At 43.3% G+C, this 21,472-nt stretch overlaps 2 protein-coding genes across 3 annotated transcripts in view; one reads left to right on the top strand and one right to left on the bottom strand.

The window, feature by feature from the left end:
* Positions 1 to 816: 816 nt before the first annotated feature.
* pex12 (peroxisomal biogenesis factor 12) lies at positions 817 to 5,457 on the bottom strand. Its single transcript, XM_046324532.1, has 3 exons — positions 4,977 to 5,457; positions 3,918 to 4,456; positions 817 to 2,376 (listed from the first exon to the last, which is right to left on the bottom strand). Exons 1-3 carry the CDS (start codon positions 5,097 to 5,099, stop codon positions 1,986 to 1,988), a joined length of 1,053 nt encoding a protein of 350 aa, XP_046180488.1. The 5' UTR covers positions 5,100 to 5,457; the 3' UTR covers positions 817 to 1,985.
* The window catches only part of ap2b1 (adaptor related protein complex 2 subunit beta 1), a 79,562-nt gene continuing 63,525 nt past the window's right edge, over positions 5,436 to 21,472 (top strand). For both annotated transcript variants that reach the window (XM_046324521.1, XM_046324512.1), the window contains exons 1-14: positions 5,436 to 5,591; positions 6,233 to 6,287; positions 6,608 to 6,713; positions 7,026 to 7,161; positions 7,286 to 7,531; positions 7,794 to 7,984; positions 8,290 to 8,511; positions 13,600 to 13,720; positions 16,574 to 16,669; positions 16,876 to 16,991; positions 17,179 to 17,344; positions 18,527 to 18,625; positions 18,743 to 19,002; positions 19,203 to 19,398. In XM_046324521.1, the coding sequence (XP_046180477.1) occupies positions 6,251 to 6,287; positions 6,608 to 6,713; positions 7,026 to 7,161; positions 7,286 to 7,531; positions 7,794 to 7,984; positions 8,290 to 8,511; positions 13,600 to 13,720; positions 16,574 to 16,669; positions 16,876 to 16,991; positions 17,179 to 17,344; positions 18,527 to 18,625; positions 18,743 to 19,002; positions 19,203 to 19,398 (1,992 nt within the window). In that variant the 5' untranslated portion in view covers positions 5,436 to 5,591; positions 6,233 to 6,250. The remainder of the gene's footprint in view (positions 5,592 to 6,232; positions 6,288 to 6,607; positions 6,714 to 7,025; positions 7,162 to 7,285; positions 7,532 to 7,793; positions 7,985 to 8,289; positions 8,512 to 13,599; positions 13,721 to 16,573; positions 16,670 to 16,875; positions 16,992 to 17,178; positions 17,345 to 18,526; positions 18,626 to 18,742; positions 19,003 to 19,202; positions 19,399 to 21,472) is intronic.

Below are 21,472 nucleotides of genomic sequence, written 5' to 3'. Positions count from 1 at the left end.
TTTTAATAACCTGCCCAGGAACTGCGTTGAAAATTAGCAAGCTGGCTAAAACCGGCACTTTTACTGAAACGTTGATTAATGTGCACTGTCCCTGTGAAAATAAACTAAACTAAAACTAGCAAGTTAAACTTAGGGGTCACGTTAACGCAGAAAAAAATATAAAATGCATACGAAGTCTCTTACTGCGTTTTGTAAACGCAGATCTAAAATGCTTCTTGTAATTTCTGCATCAGACTCATTTTGTGCTTCAGTTGCACTTCTCTACTCGGATGAGAATTCACGAACGGGCATTCAATCAACAGACGGTACTCTGACAATATGTGGCTACTTTTCTCGGTGTAGCTAGTGTAACGGATGTGAAACGGCTAGCTTAGTTAGCGGTGCGCGCTGTGCGCACTAAATAACGTTTCAATCTGTTACGTCACTTGCTCTGAGACCTTGAAGTAGTAGTTCCCCTTGCTCTGCAAGGGCCGCGGCTTTTGTGGAGTGATGGGTAACGATGCTTCGTGGGTGACTGTTGTTGATGTGTGCAGAAGGTACCTGGTTCGCGTCCGGGTATGGGCGAGGGGACGGTTTAAAATTATACTGTTACACTAGCCTACTTATCTCAGGTAAAATGCAAGATTAACTTTAAGCAAAACATTAGGAAATGTAGCTGGCTACATTCTTTTAAACATTGGAAATATGATGGCCATGCATCATCTTTTCAAAAAAGACCTTGCTTTTTCATTGTAAGCTAATTTACTTGCGGCTGCCAGACAAATAGCTTTGTACTTCTGTTGTCAGCTAATGAAAATGAATATATTTTCTGCCAAATGTGTTGCACTAATTTATTTTCTGTGTTGGAAAACTATAGTTGCATGTCCGTGATCAATCGAAGCAAAAACAATTAGGAAATAAAGCAGATCGTGTTAATTTCACCTGTCACATTATTTTACAAGTTGACTGCACGTATTTACTTAAAAGTAGTTACAAATATTAACATTTATTGAACAACTTAAAATAGTGTCAACGTTATTGGCAATACTGAAAAACCATCCCATGGCTATTTCCAAATACCCCTGTATAGCCCAAGCCTATTGGATGCACTGCCAAAGTCTCAAATTATGTTGGAGGCAGTTTATGGTAGAAAAATTAACATTCAATTCTCTGGCAACAGCTCTGGTGGACATTTCTGCAGTCAGCATGCCAATTGCACGTTCCCTCAAAACTTCAGACATCTGCGGCATTGTTTTGTGTTGCAAAACTGTACATTTTAGAGTGGCCTTTTAATGTCCCTTACACAAGATACACCTGTGTAAATTTTATGCTGTTTTATCAACTTGATATACCACACCGATCAGGTAGATGGATTATCTTGGCAAAGGAGAAACACTCACTAACAGGGATGTAAACAAATGTGTGCACCAAATTTGAGAGAAATAAGCTTTTTGTGCATATGAAACATTTCTGGGATCATTTGTTTCAGCTCATGAACCATGGGACCAACACTTTACACATTGAGCTTATATTTTTGGTTCTGTCTGCCCGCAGTAATCTTCTCTGATTGAGAGATTCAAGTGGCTGGAATCATTAACATAGATGGAAAGCATTGAATATTTAAATTCATGCACTTAAAAATAAATTTTGTAACTTTCCCCCAAAAGCATTTAACTCCCACATCATATGAAGAAATGCATCTACCTGATTTAGGGGACACGAACAGTTGGTGTTAAAAGGATGTTTCAGTAGTTGGGTTTCCCAAGGGACTCCATAGGCCAGCATAGCTGACTTAAGTTGTAAATATAGAAAAAAGGGAGTTGATATTGAGAAAAATATCTGCACTGGGCATTTAAACTATTATGACGGCTAGGGATATGTTAGTGCTTTAAATTATTTACAAGTGTTCATAAGGGATATAGTCAACTAACAAATCAATTACAGTATAAATTGTCATTGTGACATGATTGTCAAAGTCCTTCATTGGAATGGAAATAAGATTCTCTCTAGCTCTCTGGTGAGTAAATCTTGATGAGATGCTGAAGTTCAGTGGGGTACCCAGTCATCGGACACCTCTGGTTGGCTTTGATGTAGACATAAATACAGCGGTAACAGAAGACAAACCCAGAGGTGGAGAGGACGGTATCATTGGTGCGGATCTTGCAGCAGAGTGGACATGCTTTGCTGTGTCTGGTCAGTGGTTCTTGGTTCTGGAGGTGGATGGGAGGGGGTGGTGTGGGGAGGGAGGTCAGGGTCTTGATGGTGCTCTGGTTCTCTGAGGAGTACCACCACTCGAGGAACTGCAGGAAAAACACTCCCAAGGAAAGACTAGTGGAGAGGGACAGAGCCACACCCCCCACCACTGTCGACGTCAGCCTCCGCAGCCTCTCACCAACACTGGGAAGAAATAACAACTTAGAGGGAAGTATGCTTATAGGCTAAATGCTTTTAAAAGTGATTACATTTCTTATGGCTGGGGGCAGTATTGAGTAGCTTGGATGAATAAGGTACCCAGAGTATACTGCCTGCTACTCAGGCCCAGTTGCTAATATATGCATATTATTAATATTAGATTTGGATAGAAAACACTGAAGTTTCTAAAACTGTTTGAATGGTGTATGTGAGTATAACAGAACTCATATGGCAGGCAAAAACCTGAGAAAAAAATCCAACCAGGAAGTGGGAAATCTGAGGTTTGTAGTTTTTCAAGTCATTGCCTATCGAATATACAGTGTCTATGGGTCATATTGCACTCCCTAAGGCTTCCACTAGATGTCAGTCTTTAGAACCTTGTTTGAGGCTTCTATGAAGGAGGGGGGAATGAGAGCTGATTGAGTCAGGTGTCTGCCAGAGTGCCATGAGCTGATCACGCGCACTCAGGTGAGAGTTAGCTGTGTTCCATCGCATTTCTACAGACAAAGGAATTCTCCGGTTGAAACATTATTGAAGAGTTATGGTAAAAACATCCAAAAGATTGATTCTATACTTCGTTTGACATGTTTCTACGAACTGTAATATAACTTTTAGTCTGAACTTTCGCCTGGACTTTCCTGCGCCTCGTGAGTTTGGATTGTGTACTAAATGTGCAAACAAAAAGGAGGTATTTGGACATAAATGGACTTTATCGAACAAATCCAACATTTATTGTGGAACTGGGATTCCTTGGAGTGCATTCTGATGAAGATCAAAGGCAAGTGAATATTTATAATGCTATTTCTGACTTCTGTTGACTCCACAACATGGCGGATAGCTGTATGGCTTGTTTTGTCTGAGCGCTATACTCAAATTATTGCATGGTGTGCTTTTTTTGGTAAAGCTTTTTTGATATCTGACAGCGGTTGCATTAAGGAGAAGTTTATCTGAAGTTCCATGCATAACACTTGTATTTATCAACATTTATGAGTATTTCTGTAAATTGATGTGGCTCTCTGCAAAATCACTGGATGTATTGGAAGCAAAACATTACTGAACATAACGCGCCAATGTAAACTGAAATTTTTGGATATAAATATTAACTTTATCAAACAAAACATACATGTATTGTGTAACATGAAGTCCTATGAGTGTCATCTGATGAAGATCATCAAAGATATGTGATTAATTTTCTCTTTCTGCTTTTTGTGACTTTCTCTTTGACAACTCTTTGGCTGGAAAAATGGCTGTTTTTCTGTGACTAGGTGCAGACAAGATAATCGTTTGGTGTGCTTTCGTCGTAAAGCCTTTTTGAAAATCGGACACTGGTGAGATTAACAACAAGTTTATATTTAAAATGGTGTATAATACTTGTATGTTTGAGGAATTTTAATTATGAGATTTGTTTTGAATTTGGCACCCTGCACTTTCACTGGCTGTTGTCATATCGATCCCGTTAGCCATAAGAAGTTAAACTTTTTGAACTCAGGGTCCCTTGAGACAGGATATCCCAATTTCATTCTTACCTTGAGCCGATGGCCCTGGAAGGCGAGGCTGGTTTGAGGTCCATATTTGTGATGTCATGTCCTGTGAGGTGAGCCAGCCTGACACCTGCCAGCCACAGAAATGGTGAGTGGGTCTTGGCTCGGCCAAACACATACAACAGCTGCTGGCAGAATACCCAGCTGTCCCAGCCCACGCTGACATAGGGGTAGGCTGCCAGGAAGGCCCTGTACATCCTCTGCAAGGGCGTCTGTGGCAGGCGGATGGAAAAATCGTCCTCATCCCTCTGCTTGGCCAGTACCTGTTCCAGCTTGGCCCTCAAGTAAGGAATGAGGGCAAGCAGGATCAGCGAGCACCAGTGGTGTTTCCCACGCAGACCCAGGTGAGCTGGCCGCTCGCGACCAGAAGCAGCCACGCGCTTTAGGCTGTAAAAGTTCTCAGAGAATGAGGCGCTAGTCCGTGACAGAAAATGGTGCTGAAGCAATACATCGAGAACACTGTGAATCTCGTCAAATCTCCGCCAGAGGAATCCGTAGCGAGAGGGGTTAGACTCAGCCAGAACCTGAGGTAATAGTTGAGAGAAGGAACTTGCATTATATCAAACTTGAATCACACAGCAAAGTCAGTATATGGACACCACATTTTAAGAAGGCCATACAAGGTTGAATACAAACTATTTAACACATCAAGTGATCCAACATCATAATGCTATAAAAGTCGTCTCGACGGATACCTTGATGGGCCAACGTTCTCCTGCACAAATATGAGCATGTGTGCAGGATTTTGTTCCAGCCGTTTCAAATAATCAACCGTTGTTGGATAAACATGGTTTATATAGTTTCTCCCTGGAGTGTATTTATTACGTATTACTTTGGAAACAGTTAACCGTTTAAGAACGAAACGGGGAAGGACCTACCTGAATGTGTCCAATAGAAACACGTTTGTTGCGAAATGTTTACCGTTTGGAGTAAACTGATTCTGTTGCAAAACGAAAAGTTATGCAACAGACTCGGTGTAATAAATACACACCAGGTGTCTGTAGATGTAGCAAAAATGACATGGGTGAGAAAATGTCGTCGAACCTTCACTGCGTGTCGCAAGGCGGGTCTGACTGCACCCATCAGGGAGTCCTGTGCCAAGACCTCGAATATCGACGGTCTGTCATCTGCAGCTGCAGCTGTCAAATGTGCACCACGTTCTGCCATGGCTGCTGATTTCAAACACGTTTGGCAAAAGGCTCAATTACCTAAATAGCTAGCCAAGTTGGCTAAAAGAGACTGCGAGTGAAGTTAGTTAGCTTGCTTAGTAGTACCACTTAATACTGCACAGGTTCAACAAATATAAATAGCTAGCTACATCAATTTCCACGGATGAAAATGGGACAGACTAATCACAAAGACGCATACCTAGCTACCCTTATGTATTTAATTCAAACGTTACAAGCAGGTTTTCGCGTTTCTTTGAACTACTCCTTTCCCCTCTGTAAAGATAGTCCGGCTATTTCCGGTGGAAATGAACTCCAGTGTTACGCCTTTCTGTCTCCGACGCCTGTCACTCATTTTTTTTTCCGGGAGTGCTGTCTTTCCACGGCTAGCTATCCCTTTGCTGTAATCAAGGAGGAAAAACATCTTTCAAATTGTGGAATAACGTCACTCACCCGAGCGACGTATTTTCTTATTGAAATTACCTAAAAACAAGTCTGTACCTTTCCATTTATAATTTAGATGTTTTACGTTAATTCACTTCAATGGGCTTTACGTTAATGCTAACTACCTATCTGAAAGTACCGAGGCCTCACATCCATAGCCAGCTAATGATATAGTTTAGTATTACAGATATTTCACCTTCTCCACTGGTGTTATGATAATGGGGTCAACATGGCTCTGTTGTTAGTTTAAGCTTGTTGAATTTATAATAGCTAGTCTATTGACCAACCAGTTTTTTCTCTGTATTATAAAAGGCAGTAAACTGCCTTCCTAACTAGAAAGGTAGTTAACGTTAGCCGGTGAAAGTGATGCTGATTGCTGCGGTCGTGACATCCAGCTGTTGTCTGTCATTGAATGCTGTAATATTTGTGCTTTGGTTGTAATGTCTCATTCAACTGTATAAAACATATTTAGAAGCCAAGATTATATATAACTATAATTATTAGCAATGTTTCGTCGTAGCCTCTAGGCCAGGGGTGTCACGTCGAACACGCGTAGGGGTCCAGTCCGCAGGTGGTTTGAGTAAAAAACAAACAACGTTTGAGTATATATTTTTTTACCACCACATTACTTAGGCCTGTTATATGTGTCCTGTCCTGTGTCCTCTAATGCTGGACATTTCCCTGTAACAGATTTGAAGAACATCTACAATGACTGACTCAAAATATTTTACAACAAATAAAAAAGGTGAGTCTTAAAACGATTCTTGGTGTTGTCTTCTTCAATGTAAATGTAAATGACACATCACCCCCTTGATCAAGAGTGCACAACTATCATTAGGTTGGTGTGGATAATATTAAACAGTGCAACATAACTCTTGTGGAAAATAGATTGTCTCCTACTCTCCTTTCCTCACAAACACAGAATGTATGAAATTACCACTAAAGGCTGAACTGTTCATGATAAAATTGACAACTGAACTGACAGCTCAACCAGTGTTGCTGGATGAGAGCATCATTCTGTTTTCACATTGGACTGTCACTAACGTTGCATGTATCCTGTTACAGGGGAGATCTTTGAGCTGAAGGCAGAGCTGAACAATGAGAAGAAAGAGAAGAGAAAGGAGGCAGTGAAGAAGGTCATTGCGGCTATGACTGTGGGCAAGGATGTCAGGTACAGTACACCTGATTACATACTTTGACAGTTCTGTGTGTTGACCTATACATCCCACTGACATTGCCTAATGACTTCTGCTCTCCAAACATTGTTCAACAATTACTTTTACTTCAATGTAAAATAGACTGCCTACTTGTCTATAGTTAGAGATTATCAGAGATAACTTGCTATTATTAAAGAGAGATCAAAATATTTTAATGAAAAATGTTCTGACTTGATATGTAGAGTTATAATTGCCTCCCTGTCAAAAATATTGTGAGTTATAGTGATGAGAAAACATTGGTGATGTCCTATCCCTCTGTTCTTTAGCTCCCTCTTCCCAGATGTGGTGAACTGCATGCAGACTGATAACCTGGAGCTGAAAAAGCTGGTCTACCTGTACCTGATGAACTACGCCAAGAGCCAGCCCGACATGGCCATCATGGCTGTCAACAGCTTTGTCAAGGCAAGGCCTTCTATTTTTTTATACATGGTTTTCCACTTACATTGGCTTTTAACAAATTACACAGCCGAGCCCTTACAATACTGCACTTCCCTACCCATAGATATCTTACCTCTCTCTCCCTCAGGACTGTGAGGACCCTAACCCCCTGATCCGTGCCCTGGCTGTGCGCACCATGGGCTGCATCCGCGTGGACAAGATTACAGAGTACCTGTGTGAGCCGCTGAGAAAGTGTCTGAAGGACGAGGACCCATACGTGAGAAAGACAGCAGCAGTGTGCGTGGCAAAGCTCCACGACATCAACGCCCAGATGGTGGAGGACCAGGGTTTCCTGGACTCCCTCAGGGATCTCATTGCCGACTCCAACCCCATGGTAGGTTTGGCTGGCACTAGGACCCTAGGCACAGCCAAGACTATGTACATTTTCAGACTTTTTAAAAACTTATAAACATCCTTCTGGGGCCTGGGGTAATTTAAAAACAGCCTATAAGGGTGTTTTTCCAAGACCTGTTTCAACAGAGTTAGTCATGATTCAAACTTTTTCCCCTATGAAAGGCTTTGCTCTACCATGCTAGACAAGACAAGACAGAGTACATCATGTTTTCCTAATCACTGGCCACTGTCTGAACCTCCAGGTGGTGGCCAACGCGGTGGCAGCTCTGTCTGAGATTAGTGAGTCCCACCCCAACAGCAACCTGCTGGACCTCAACCCACAGAACATCAACAAGCTGCTGACAGCCCTCAACGAGTGCACAGAGTGGGGCCAGATCTTCATCCTGGACTGCCTGTCCAACTACAACCCCAAAGACGAGCGCGAGGCCCAGAGGTACGTTCAGTTATCATTCTGAAGACTTTTAGGATTTTTTTTAGGATTTTTTTTCATAGAAACTAAACTTAATGCTGACTTAGTTGTCAGAGAAACATATTTGCAATACACATCCAAGTTGTATTTATTTTTATGTGAGAACTTTTGAATGTTAGTTGATGGGTGTTGTGATAAATCTCCACAAGAATTCCTGCGGACTAAAACTTTACCAGCTGCTGCATTTGTGCATACATTCACCTATTTTGATGTTGTCAACTTTTAATGACTTTGTAATAAACATGTCTGTCCTCCTCTTTCTCTCCCAGCATCTGCGAGCGGGTCACGCCCCGTCTCTCCCACGCTAACTCGGCGGTGGTGCTGTCGGCTGTCAAGGTGCTGATGAAGTTCCTGGAACTGCTACCCAAGGAGTTGGACTACTACAACACCCTGCTGAAGAAGCTGTCCCCCCCGCTGGTCACCCTTCTCTCTGGGGAGCCAGAGGTCCAGTATGTGGCCCTCAGGAATATCAACCTCATCGTCCAGAAAAGGTCAGGGGGCAACTTGCTGATAAATACTTTATTGTAGGGTTGGGAGATTTTACGATTGCATCGTCTATCGACAATGTTTGACAGCCATCGTCTATGGTGACGACATCGTGATGTCCAAACGATGTTGTAGCATATTTGAACTTCACTGCACCGCCGGAGTCTGGCAGCACACAACAGTGCAGAGAGCACATGGCAGGGCGACATGCCCAATGGCCAATTCCCTATTTGCCATATTTAGTATTTATTAGGATCCCCAATTAGCTGCTACCGAGGCAACGGTTACTCTTCCTGCGGTCCAAACAGGAAACACAACAGATCAAATACATAATATACATACATAGCACTACATTTACATCACAATTTAGCCATTCAGCAGGTGCTCCCATCCAGAGCAACCCACAGTTAATGCATTCATCTTAAGATAGCCAGACGAGACATCCACGTCACAGTCATATCCCAACCACGTATAACATACATAATGCAATGCAAATACAATACAAAATGCATAGAAATGTCTATCTCTTCACAATCCCTGTCTTGCCATGTTCTTTTATCTATTTTTTAAAATCTGTTTTTATTGCTAGCTTGAGTTACCTGGGGTGGCAGAGAGTTCCATTTAGTCATGGCTCTATTTAATACTGTGTGTTTCCCAGCCTCTGTTTTGGACCTGAGGACTGTGAAGAGACCTCTGGTTGCATGTCTTGTGTGATACAGATGAGTTGTCCAAGCTATGTGCCAACTGCTTGAACAGACAGCTTGGTACATTCAACACATCAACACCTCGCACAAAGACCAATAGTGATGCAGACAATCTCTCCTCAACTTTGAGCCAGAAGAGAATGACATGCATGTCATTGACATTAGCCCTCCGTGTACATTTAAGTGCAATACGTGCTGCTCTGTTTTAGACAAATTGCAGTTGGTCCATGTCCTTCTTTGCCCCACCTGACCACACAACTGGACAGTAGTCCAGGTGAGACGAAACCAAGGCCTATAGGACCTGTCTGGTTGAATGAGATATCAAGAAGGTAGAGCAGTGCCTTATCATGGACAGACCTCTTCCCATTTTAGTAACCATTGAGTCTATATGTTTTGACCATGATAGCGGGCTATCTAGGGTGACACCCAGATGTTTAGTCTCTTCAACTTGCTCAATAGGCACATATTCAAAAATGGATCCAGATGAGGTTTAGGGTTGAGCAAGTGATTTTCCCAAAATATTATGCTTTGAGTTTTCTTTTATATTTAGCACCAGCCTATTTCTAGTTACCCGTTCTAAAACTGACTGGAGCGCTATGTTAAGGGTGTCAGTTGTTTATTTGACTGTTTCAGCCGACCTGTACTCTGCTGAGTCATCAGTATACATAGACACACATGCTTTATTCAAGGTCAGTGGAAGGTCATTATACTTTAAATATGCAGACAGACAGATTAAAAGTAATCCTTCTGACAGCCAACCTTCTAGATCTGCCTACAACATCTGGACTCTCTCTCTGCTTACAACATCTGGACTTTCTAGCTCTGCTTACAACATCTGGGCTTTCTAGCTCTGCTTACAACATCTGGACTTTCTAGCTCTGCTTACAACATCTGGACTTTCTAGCTCTGCCTACAACATCTGGACTTTCTCGCGCTGCCTACAACATCTGGACTTTCTAGCGCTGCCTACAACATCTGGACTTTCTAGCTCTGCCTACAACATCTGGACTTTCTAGCTCTGCCTACAACATCTGGACTTTCTAGCTCTGCCTACAACGTCTGGACTTTCTAGCTCTGCCTACAACGTCTGGACTTTCTAGCTCTGCCTACAACGTCTGGACTTTCTAGCTCTGCTTACAACATCTGGACTTTCTAGCTCTGCTTACAACATCTGGACTTTTTAGCATTTCCAGAAAGCATGGATTATTGAGTCATTATTAGTTTTACATTTAAGACATGACTCTGGCTTTGTGCTGTAGAATTAGTAAATGTCTCTTGTAGAATAAATTATACACGTTAGCGTCAATTTTTGTTAACTGTAATTTAATTAGTTATGCTCCAACTTTCGCTCCATCTTGTGCCAAATTCAGTTCTTTTTAATCGTTAACATTTTTTTCTAAGAGATTGTCAGTTGGATATTCTCTCTGCAATGTTTTGTATATCTTCCTTATCATATGAACATCAATTTCTGACCCATAAGATTCCCTAAATTTGCTCATCTTGTAAACAAACAAGTTTATAAAGTGGTTGGCATTATCAAAGGGTTTGGTTATGATGAAGGATGGAGCTGAGTTAGAGTTTCTGCCTAAAATGTAATTTAAGGTACTCCAGAGCCTACATTTTCAATACATATGTTGTAGTTAGACTGTTAACATAATGCAAGAGAACAATGTAGATTGTAGAAAGAGCAGCGAGCACCAAAGCAGCGCAAAATGTGAGATAGGGCCTAACATGTTTTTTTCCCCCTCTCTAATGTCTGGTGATCATAGGCATTTTGCAATGGACACTCCGTTGTCTGGCTTATTGTTTTAATATCGTAATTTCACTTTTTCTCCCCAATCCCCATTCAAATAGAATTTGACTTGTTGCCCTTATTTATTGCATACTATTTCATTATCAACTATCAAATGAATCTTTAGGCGTAACGGAGTTCCATCTCAGAAAGTTGTTTGCGAATAGCCTATATAAAATCATAGTATAGTAATAATGAGAGAGAGAACAAACAATTGCAATATAAACTAATCGAATAGGAAGTTGACCAAAGTGTAGGCAAAATAAATTGTGCTGTTGGAAACTTCCTACTTGCAAACCAAATAGCCAATAATAGGCTACAGCCTACTTCAATAAAAGTTACAGTAGGCTAAATGTTGCTTTTACAAGTTACAAACTAATATTGTCAGCCTTTATTAATGTCCTTGAATTGTGCTACGGGCAATCGGGCATAAGCTCCCACAGCAGCACTTTCAATAAGCAGGAACAAAAAATAAATTAATGATGAGTCTGTGTGGGCCTCAATTTAGTTTGAATAGCTTACAAATTGTGAATTTATATAAAAGTCTAAAATAATCAAATAAAACAAATTATTATTTAGCCTATAACATTCTTTCTAATACCTGAATGAACATTGACTTAGGTTAAAAATTAATAGGCCTATTATCCTTAGGCTATGCCTTTTGCCTTTCGAAATGTAAAAATTCTAAATATTCAAAACAAATTATTATTTATAATATTCTTTATTACACTTAAAAACAAATTAACATTGGCATAGGCTAAAATATAATAGGCCTATTAGGATATGCCTTTTGTCTAACTGTACAAATCCTAAATATAGGCATACAAGTTACAAAAAAAGTATGAAAATAACCTAAATGAGGGCAAAATGAGGAAATGAGGAACCATTTAGTCTAATTGTTTCTTTTACCATGTCTTAGGCCTTCCTAAAGGTTTCTGGCAAGGAACATCAGCATGTCTACCTTTTCTGCCCCAGAGTAGCAAACTCAGGAGGATGATGGACTTGTAAATGTTGGCAGAGGTTTGTCATTTATCCATCCTTTGCACTGATAATCTTTTTGCGCATTCTGCAAGTGACTTCGGTCAGGTCTGCTTGCTCACCTTTATCATTCGTCCTGAAACCGAAGAACTGCCAAACAGGCAGATGACAAACATGATTTCATTCCCAGCCATAGTTTTTTTCCGATTCAGCGTAAGGCAGGCTATACTATAGATACTAAGTGAAATCCAGTCACTTCTTTTTTGTCGAAAAGTAGCATAATGGAAGAAGGTTGGAAATGTGCTTACCCAGATGATCAAGATTAAATAACAATAGTCTACACTTGATATGGCTATAATATACATTTTTAATATTTAGGCTAATATAACTGATATCTGAGTATTTCTATGGACAAGAGAGAAACAGCCTAGACTAGCCTCTAAGGGATCAGGGCTGGAACAGAGTCAAGCAGATTTTGTTTGCTGATGTCAACATTGTGAACAGAGTGCCCCATGGTGGCGGTTGGATTTATGGTATGGGCAGGCATAAGCTACGGACAAGGAACACAATTGCCGAGATAACGTGACGAGATCTTGAGGCCCATTCATCCGTTGCCATCACCTTATGTTTCAGCATGATAATACACAGCCCCATGTCGGAAGGATCTGTACACAATTCCTGGTAGCTGAAAATGTCCCAGTTCTTCCATGGCCTGAATATTCATCAGACATGTCACACATTGAGCATGTTTGGGATGCTCTGGGTCGGTTCCCACCAATATCCAGCAACTTCACACAGCCATTGAAGAGGAGTGGGACAACATTACATAGGCCACAATGAACAGCCTGATCAAATCTTATGTATTCAGAGATGTCACGCTGCATGACAGGTTTTCTGATCCACGCCCCCAACTTTTTTTTAAAGGTATCTGTGAACAACAGAAGCATATCTGTATTCCCAGTCTCGTGAAGTCCATAGATTAGGGCCTACTGATTTCCTTAGATGAACTGTAACTCAGTAAAATCTTAGAAATTGTTGCATATTGCGTTTTTCTATTTTTGTTCAGTGTATTAAAAAAAAATGTTGGATATAAAAGACTAAAAACACCAGCAAATCAGATCTGTGATTTTAGTTTTGGAAATGTGTTCCAAAGTATTCCCACCCATAACAAAGATATATATATATATACTATATGTGATCATATACAAATGTAAGCAACGTTTGAAATTATTATGTTTTAGTCAAATATTATATCTGTTTGGGCTTCTTGCAGTCAATTTGCAGTCTAGAAAGGATTTGTAATTATGTTCTGGCCTCCTGACCATCCACTCAAGAAAATATCATCCGGCAGCTGAATCTAGTTAATTATCCCTTGTTTTTAGCCCTTTCTAAATTAATCCCTCAGTGATGTGGAATGTTTGATGTTAGATTAGACTGTTTAGTTACGATGTTTTGGCACCATGTTTTAGTTTGGTGCCATCCTCACTTCCTAGCCACTAGATGACAGAATTTCTCTTCCTATGTACCCTTCCCCTCTCTCAACTTTGTGGGTTCAGATCAGGACCAGATGGATAGATAGATGTTCTGTTCCTATAATACATGTAATCTCTACTCTTTAGGCCTGAGATCCTTAAGCAGGAGATCAAGGTGTTCTTTGTCAAGTACAATGACCCCATCTACGTCAAACTGGAGAAATTGGACATCATGATTCGTCTGGCCTCCCAGGCCAACATAGCTCAGGTACCATTCATGGAACCCTATACCTCAGTCAATAGAACTCTACACTGAGTGTACAAAACATTAGGAACACCTTCCTAACATTGAGTTGCACCCCCTTATGCCCTCAGAACAGCCTCAGTTTGTGAGGGCATTGACTCTACAAGGTGTCAAGCATTCCACAGGGATGCTGGCCAATGTTGACGCCAGTGTTTCCCACAGTTGTCAAATTGGCTGGATGTCCTTTGGATGGTGGACCATTCTTGATACTTGGGGGAAACTGTTGAGCGTGAAAAACCCAAAAGCTTTGCAGTTCTTGACACACTCAAACCAGTGTGCTTGGATTTTCATGAAAGCATGGGATTTTTAAATGGTGTTTTCCAGGCCTGGAAAAGTTTTGGAAAGTCATAAAATCTGAAATGTTGTGGCAGTCATGGAAATTCTGAATATTTTCTGTTAATGTAATCTATTTAGGCACAGTTAAATATCAAATAGAATCAGCATATAGCACATAGCCCGGATCGGAATGTCACTAGTGCACCTGCATAGTGCAAGACGAGTGGGCCGTTGATCAAGGACAGAGAGACAGTCAGACATTGCATCAGCAGGTAGGCCTATAAAATTAACTAGGTAGCCAATTCAAAATATATATTGTACCCTCTAGTTAACTGTTAAGCTATTTTTAGCATGTATTAATGTTTTCGTCATGTCCCAAAAAACTTCCACCGACACTTGCGAATAAGGTCATACAAAGTTTATTTACTTTTTTTGAACGATTTATATCGTGGCAGGGTAGCCTAGTGGTTATAGAGAGTTGGACTAGTAACCGGATGGTTGCAAGTCCAAACCCCCGAGCTGACAAGGTACAAATCTGTTGTTCTGCCCCTGAACAGGCAGTTCCTAGGCCCTCATTGAAAATAAGAATTTGTTCTTAACTGACAAGCCTAGTTAAATTAGTTGGGATTCGGTTTAATCAAAATAATAATTTGTGAATCGTAAACATTATTTTTAGGAATAAACATTAGATGCAACCTTTCTTTTGGATTATGTTGCTTCAAAACTTGTTTTATAGATACTTCCAATTGATTTGAGCATCCAATGTATGGGACATTGTAACACAATAGATAATAGTCAGCCTGCAAACTAAACAACTCTAATGTAGCTAAGATAATTATGACTAAACTAGAAAAGGTACATTTTCTGGAAATTTTTGTGCTTGCTTCAGCTGAATAAAAAGATTTGTAGCCTACAATATTAATTTGATCTTTGATATATTGAATGAGCATATTATTTCAAAAGGCATAAAACTTATTTGTAATGTTGCAATGTTTTACATCAAGGGTGCTCAACCATCCTCCAGGAGAACTAATGGTTGTGCAGGTTTTTATTCCTGTCCCCTTCTAACAAATCACAGTTTAGAAATGAACTGCTCAACCAGACATTATTAAAGGGCTTGATCAAGAGCCTGAACACCCAGTAGCTCTCCACACTGAGGGCTGACCACATGTGTTTCATACAGTTGCCTAGCAGGGGTTCTACTTTGTGGGGGGTTGAGTGCCTTGCTCAATGACAGGAGATGGTACATGGGATCAGAGAGCAGCCTCCCTGTGTTGATACCACAATTTTCTATACGTAAATAGGGATGCCACCAGTTGTTGGTCATGGAAATTTGGTGAAAGTCATGCAATTCAATCTGTCAAAATGTGCATGCTACTACCGTTCAAAGGCACTTAAATATTTTCTTGGCCATTCACCCTCTGAATGGCACACATACACGATCCATGTCTCAATTGTCTCAAAGCTTAAAAATCCTTATTTCCTCCTTTCATCTACACTGATTGAAGTCGATTTAACAAGTGACATCAATAAGGGATCATAGCTTTCACCTGTTTTCACCTGGTCAGTCAGTCATGGAAAGAGCAGGTGTTCCTAATATTTTGTTCACTCAGTGTATTAGGGTGTTAATTTCTGATGATTTACTGTACATCATTATATACTTAGTCACTCTACACAGAAAACGATCATTGTACCATTTTGGTGAAGGTAGCTTAGTACTGTGTATGTGTAACGGATGTGAAACTGCTAGCTTAGTTAGCAGTGGTGCGCACTAAATATCGTTTCAATCGGTGACGTCACTTGCTCTGAGACCTTGAAGTAGTAGTTCCCCTTGCTCTGCAAGAGCCGTGGCTTTTGTGGGGCGATGGGTAACGATGCTTCGTGGGTGACTGTTGTTGATGTGTGCAGAGGGTTCCTGGTTCGCGCCCGGGTATGGGCGAGGGGACGGTCTAAAGTTATACTGTTGCATATGTTTGACTTATAATAATGGTATTGCCCCCCAGAAATAGAACATTTTGTTAACATAACAACATGGCCCTCATAAAGCATAGCATACTCTAACCCTGACTTGGATCCATCTGTTCAGCCGCACCTCTATATTGAAGACTAATTTCAACAGAAACGTTCATATGCCAATGCTTCACTCCTAATCAGTCTTATCTGGTGCTCTTAGCGGCTCCTGTCAGACGATGCCTTAATGAACACACGTTTTAGATAGCGGATGTGCTCGCTTCCTTCGCTGTGAAGAGCCGAGATAGCTGTCAGCGTGATTGACAGTTAAGGCAGGCTCGGACAATCTTGCTGTAAATTTGCCATTACAGTCCAACAGAGAGACACCTGGATAAACACCATCTCTGAGGGAGGCTTTGGTAGCTTCTCTGACTGGCCTTGGGTAGCTTACACTTGTGTGTGTGTGTACACAATTTTACTAACCTCAACCTTATCTCCTCAACCCATTTTCTTACAGTGTCAAGATGTTTGCATGTCCTCCCACCGTGTGTGTGTGATGTTTTTCACTCATATGCCCTGCTCTCTTCCCAGGTGTTGGCTGAGCTGAAGGAGTATGCCACCGAGGTAGACGTTGACTTTGTGCGTAAGGCAGTGAGGGCCATCGGGCGCTGTGCCATCAAAGTGGAGGTTGGAATCTGAGACACCATCATAGACGGACACACAGAGGATCTCTGATCAATGTCGATCTGAACTTCAGATTTTATAGCTGTTCCAAAAAAGTGCCATCCAGTCCTATAAAGTTGTTTGAAGGAGTTTAAACGAGGTACTTTGGCCACTGTGAAAAAAACAGTTTTGGGTCTGTGTTGACTCTGTTCCGGTTGTCTCCTTTTTAGCAATCTGCTGAGCGCTGTGTTAGCACCCTGCTAGACCTCATCCAGACCAAGGTCAACTATGTGGTGCAGGAGGCCATCGTGGTCATCAGGGACATCTTCCGCAAATACCCCAACAAGTAGGTGTCCTTTTCCCTCCATTCCCAATAATAATCAATGAAGTTTGAGAATTTTTTCCTCATTCTTGCCTTTTGTTTTTCAGTAGGGACTATACTGCCACTGTCTGTGTCTATACAAGACTTTTGTATAGCCCCAGACAGACACTAGTTTATACCCTGACCCTTTATACTTTCTCTCTCTGCTCAGGTATGAAAGCATCATCGCCACGCTGTGTGAGAACCTGGATTCTCTGGACGAGCCGGATGCGCGTGCCGCCATGATCTGGATCGTGGGCGAGTACGCTGAGAGGATCGACAACGCCGACGAGCTGCTGGAGAGCTTCCTGGAGGGCTTCCATGACGAGAGCACGCAGGTCAGTTCTCCGAGAGCAGACCACGGAGGTCAGTTGTCCCAGAGCGAAGCGCCCAGGTCAGTTGTCCCAGAGCGGAGCGCCCAGGTCAGTTGTCCCAGAGCGGAGCGCCCAGGTCAGTTGTCCCAGAGCGGAGCGACCAGGTCAGTTGTCCCAGAGCGGAGCGACCAGGTCAGTTGTCCCAGAGCGGAGCGCCCAGGTCAGTTGTCCCAGAGCGGAGCGCCCAGGTCAGTTGTCCCAGAGCGGAGCGCCCAGGTCAGTTGTCCCAGAGCGGAGCGCCCAGGTCAGTTGTCCCAGAGCGGAGCGCCCAGGTCAGTTGTCCCAGAGCGGAGCGCCCAGGTCAGTTGTCCCAGAGCGGAGCGCCCAGGTCAGTTGTCCCAGAGCGGAGCGCCCAGGTCAGTTGTCCCAGAGCGGAGCGCCCAGGTCAGTTGTCCCAGAGCGGAGCGCCCAGGTCAGTTGTCCCAGAGCGGAGCGCCCAGGTCAGTTGTCCCAGAGCGGAGCGCCCAGGTCAGTTGTCCCAGAGCGGAGCGCCCAGGTCAGTTGTCCCAGAGCGGAGCGACCAGGTCAGTTGTCCCAGAGCGGAGCGACCAGGTCAGTTGTCCCAGAGCGGAGCGCCCAGGTCAGTTGTCCCAGAGCGGAGCGCCCAGGTCAGTTGTCCCAGAGCGGAGCGCCCAGGTCAGTTGTCCCAGAGCGGAGCGCCCAGGTCAGTTGTCCCAGAGCGGAGCGCCCAGGTCAGTTGTCCCAGAGCGGAGCGCCCAGGTCAGTTGTCCCAGAGCGGAGCGCCCAGGTTAGTTGAGGTCAGCAACCCTAGTCCTCTACCCAATTTCTAATCTACCTCTGTCCCCAGGACACTTAATATAAATCTGCTGGTTTCATTTGACAATCTTAATGCCAGATGTTTGGGACTTTTACACCCTGACAGAAATTAAACTAGGGCAAAGACTGGATTGGATATGGTTATAGCTCCACTTTGCCCTTGTCTGTAATTTCTGCTATATTGCTTTCATTAAAGTCAGCCTTTCATATCTACTACACATGTGCCTTAGGGATAGGTGCTGGGAGTTGATTTGGTCTAGCCCTAACAGTAATAACCTTTATTATCTGGGTTTGGCAGCCACTTTCACTATTTGAGCAGGTATGAGGTTGGGTCAGACCATTCACACCCTTGGGGGTGTGTTGTTTCAGGTCCAGCTCACTCTTCTCACAGCCATCGTCAAGCTTTTCCTCAAGAAGCCCTCTGAGACTCAGGAGCTGGTGCAGCAGGTCCTCAGTCTGGCCACACAGGTGAGACACACACATACACACACCAACACGTCTCCCTCTTTTTTTTCAAACTGTCCCAAACTTAAACTCATCAATATCTATTCTCAACTGTGATTCTTCTCCCTTGTGTCCTCCTAGGACTCCGACAACCCTGATCTGCGTGACAGGGGTTACATCTACTGGCGCCTGCTGTCCACCGATCCGGTAACGGCCAAGGAGGTGGTCTTGTCCGAAAAGCCCCTGATCTCGGAGGAGACAGACCTGATTGAGCCCACCCTGCTGGACGAGCTCATTTGCCACATTGGCTCCCTAGCCTCCGTCTACCACAAGCCCCCCAACGCCTTTGTGGAGGGCAGCCATGGCATCCATCGCAAGCACCTGCCCATCCAGCACGGCAGGTGAGACACAGTTACCAGGAAGTTACTCAGTTACCAAAGTACCAGAAGACACACTCCCCTAACCCCCAAACAACACATCCCTCTCCGTCTAGCACAACACATAGGCAATCATTGCTTACAAACAAATACCAAGATCTGCTCCCCCATGTAACTTAAATAAAATATTAATTAAATACTGTATATCTGTGCCTGCCTCTCAGCATTGACACAGGCGAGAGCCCTGTGAGCGCAGGGCCAGCGGTCCCTATTGAACAGGCCCAGTCAGTCATCCCTTCCCAGGGAGACCTGCTGGGAGATCTGCTCAACCTGGACCTGGGTCCCCCCGTCAATGTGCCCCAGGTCTCCTCCATGCAGATGGGCGCTGTCGACTTGCTGGGCGGAGGCCTCGACAGCCTGGTGAGTGAGAGATACACAACATACTCACGTAAAGGTTTATTTATCTCTGCTGGGATGGTTGGATTGTACATGTAGTCCATGAGGGATCAATAGGACAGCATTCTTCCTGATTGTTCATGGCACAATAAAACATCAATGTGGAGAGTATGTCTCCTTTTAGCGTGGCTGTCAGTGTGCGTTCCCCGGTCTGAGTTGAGCTGAGGTGATGTAGGGGCTTCTGGCTGACACAGTGAGGGTGGTGTATGCTGAGCTGTGGCAATAGATATCCACTATATCAGTGAGAAGCTGGACATATCAGTGTGGATGACGGATCACCACCTCAAGCTGAACCTCGGCAAGACGGAGCTGCTCTTCCTCCCGGGGAAGGACTGCCCGTTCCATGATCTCGCCATCACGGTTGACAACTCCATTGTGTCCTCCTCCCAGAGCGCTAAGAACCTTGGCGTGATCCTGGACAACACCCTGTCGTTCTCAACCAACATCAAGGTGGTGGCCCGTTCCTGTAGGTTCATGCTCTACAACATCCGCAGAGTACGACCCTGCCTCACACAGGAAGCGGCGCAGGTCCTAATCCAGGCACTTGTCATCTCCCGTCTGGATTACTGCAACTCGCTGTTGGCTGGGCTCCCTGCCTGTGCCATTAAACCCCTTCAACTCATCCAGAACGCCGCAGCCCGTCTGGTGTTCAACCTTCCCAAGTTCTCTCACGTCACCCCGCTCCTCCGTTCTCTCCACTGGCTTCCAGTTGAAGCTCGCATCCGCTACAAGACCATGGTGCTTGCCTACGGAGCTGTGAGGGGAACGGCACCTCAGTACCTCCAGGCTCTGATCAGGCCCTACACCCAAACAAGGGCACTGTGTTCATCCACCTCTGGCCTGCTCGCCTCCCTAACACTGAGGAAGTACAGCTCCCGCTCAGCCCAGTCAAAACTGTTCGCTGCTCTGGCCCCCCAATGGTGGAACAAACTCCCTCACGACGCCAGGACAGCGGAGTCAATCACCACCTTCCGGAGACACCTGAAACCCCACCTCTTTAAGGAATACCTAGGATAGGATAAGTAATCCCTCTCACCCCCCCCTTTAAGATTTAGATGCACTAATGTAAAATGACTATTCCACTGGATGTCATAAGGTGAATGCACCAATTTGTAAGTCGCTCTGGATAAGAGCGTCTGCTAAATGACTTAAATGTCTCCCTGTCCCTGATTGATCTGCCAGATGCTGGTACAGAAAGGCAGACAGGGCAGGGGCGTCATGATGCAGCGTCACACTGATATCTCAATACAGCAGAGACATGAGGCGGAGGCTTGGCACGCCATGGTGGTACTGGCACGCACACAGCAAACCAAAGTTTGGTCCAAATGGTACAGGATAGTAGCATCTTGTCAGTTGCTAATATTATTGCACTGTCAAGATTGTTTTGGGCTTTATACAGATTACTTGTTTTGGGTGACAAGATGGTGCCTATTATTTAAGATATCAGTTTTACTAAACGTCCTAGTTAGCCAGCTATAAAAAGCTCATTTCCATCCATGGTGTAACAATGTGATAATGATTTGAGTGTGGTTTGGCATGCAAGTCTTGTTTTGGGACTGCTCTGGAACGAGCAGCTGCTTTTTAGGAAGCTTTATTAATGTCTTATGTTTTACGAAAACTTCCTCCTCTTGACAAAGTCATTATAGCTTTTTAATGATATTAGCTGGTGATTGTGTTCCCTAGCCTGAAGGGACAGCCGCAGCGGTTGTTCTACTCTAAGGATAGGAAAGAAATGGTGTCAGACAGTCTACAGTCGTGGCCAAAAGTTTTGAGAATGACACATTCATTTTCACAAAGTTTGCTGCTTCAGTGTCTTTAGATATTTTTGTCAGATGTTACAATGGAATACTGAAGTATAATTACAAGCATTTCATAAGTGTCAAAGGCTTTAATTGACAATTACATGAAGTTGATGCAAAGAGTCAATATTTGCAGTGTTGACCCTTCTTTTTCAAGAACTCTGCAATCCACCTTGGCATGCTGTCAATTAACTTCTGGGCCACATCCTGACTGATAGCAGCCCATTCTTGCATAATCA

Source organism: Oncorhynchus gorbuscha, linkage group LG02, assembly GCF_021184085.1.
Source record: "Oncorhynchus gorbuscha isolate QuinsamMale2020 ecotype Even-year linkage group LG02, OgorEven_v1.0, whole genome shotgun sequence".
Taxonomy (NCBI): domain Eukaryota; kingdom Metazoa; phylum Chordata; class Actinopteri; order Salmoniformes; family Salmonidae; genus Oncorhynchus; species Oncorhynchus gorbuscha.
The sequence above is the reverse complement of the archived record's forward strand: the minus strand, read 5'-3'. Positions and strand labels throughout refer to the sequence as shown.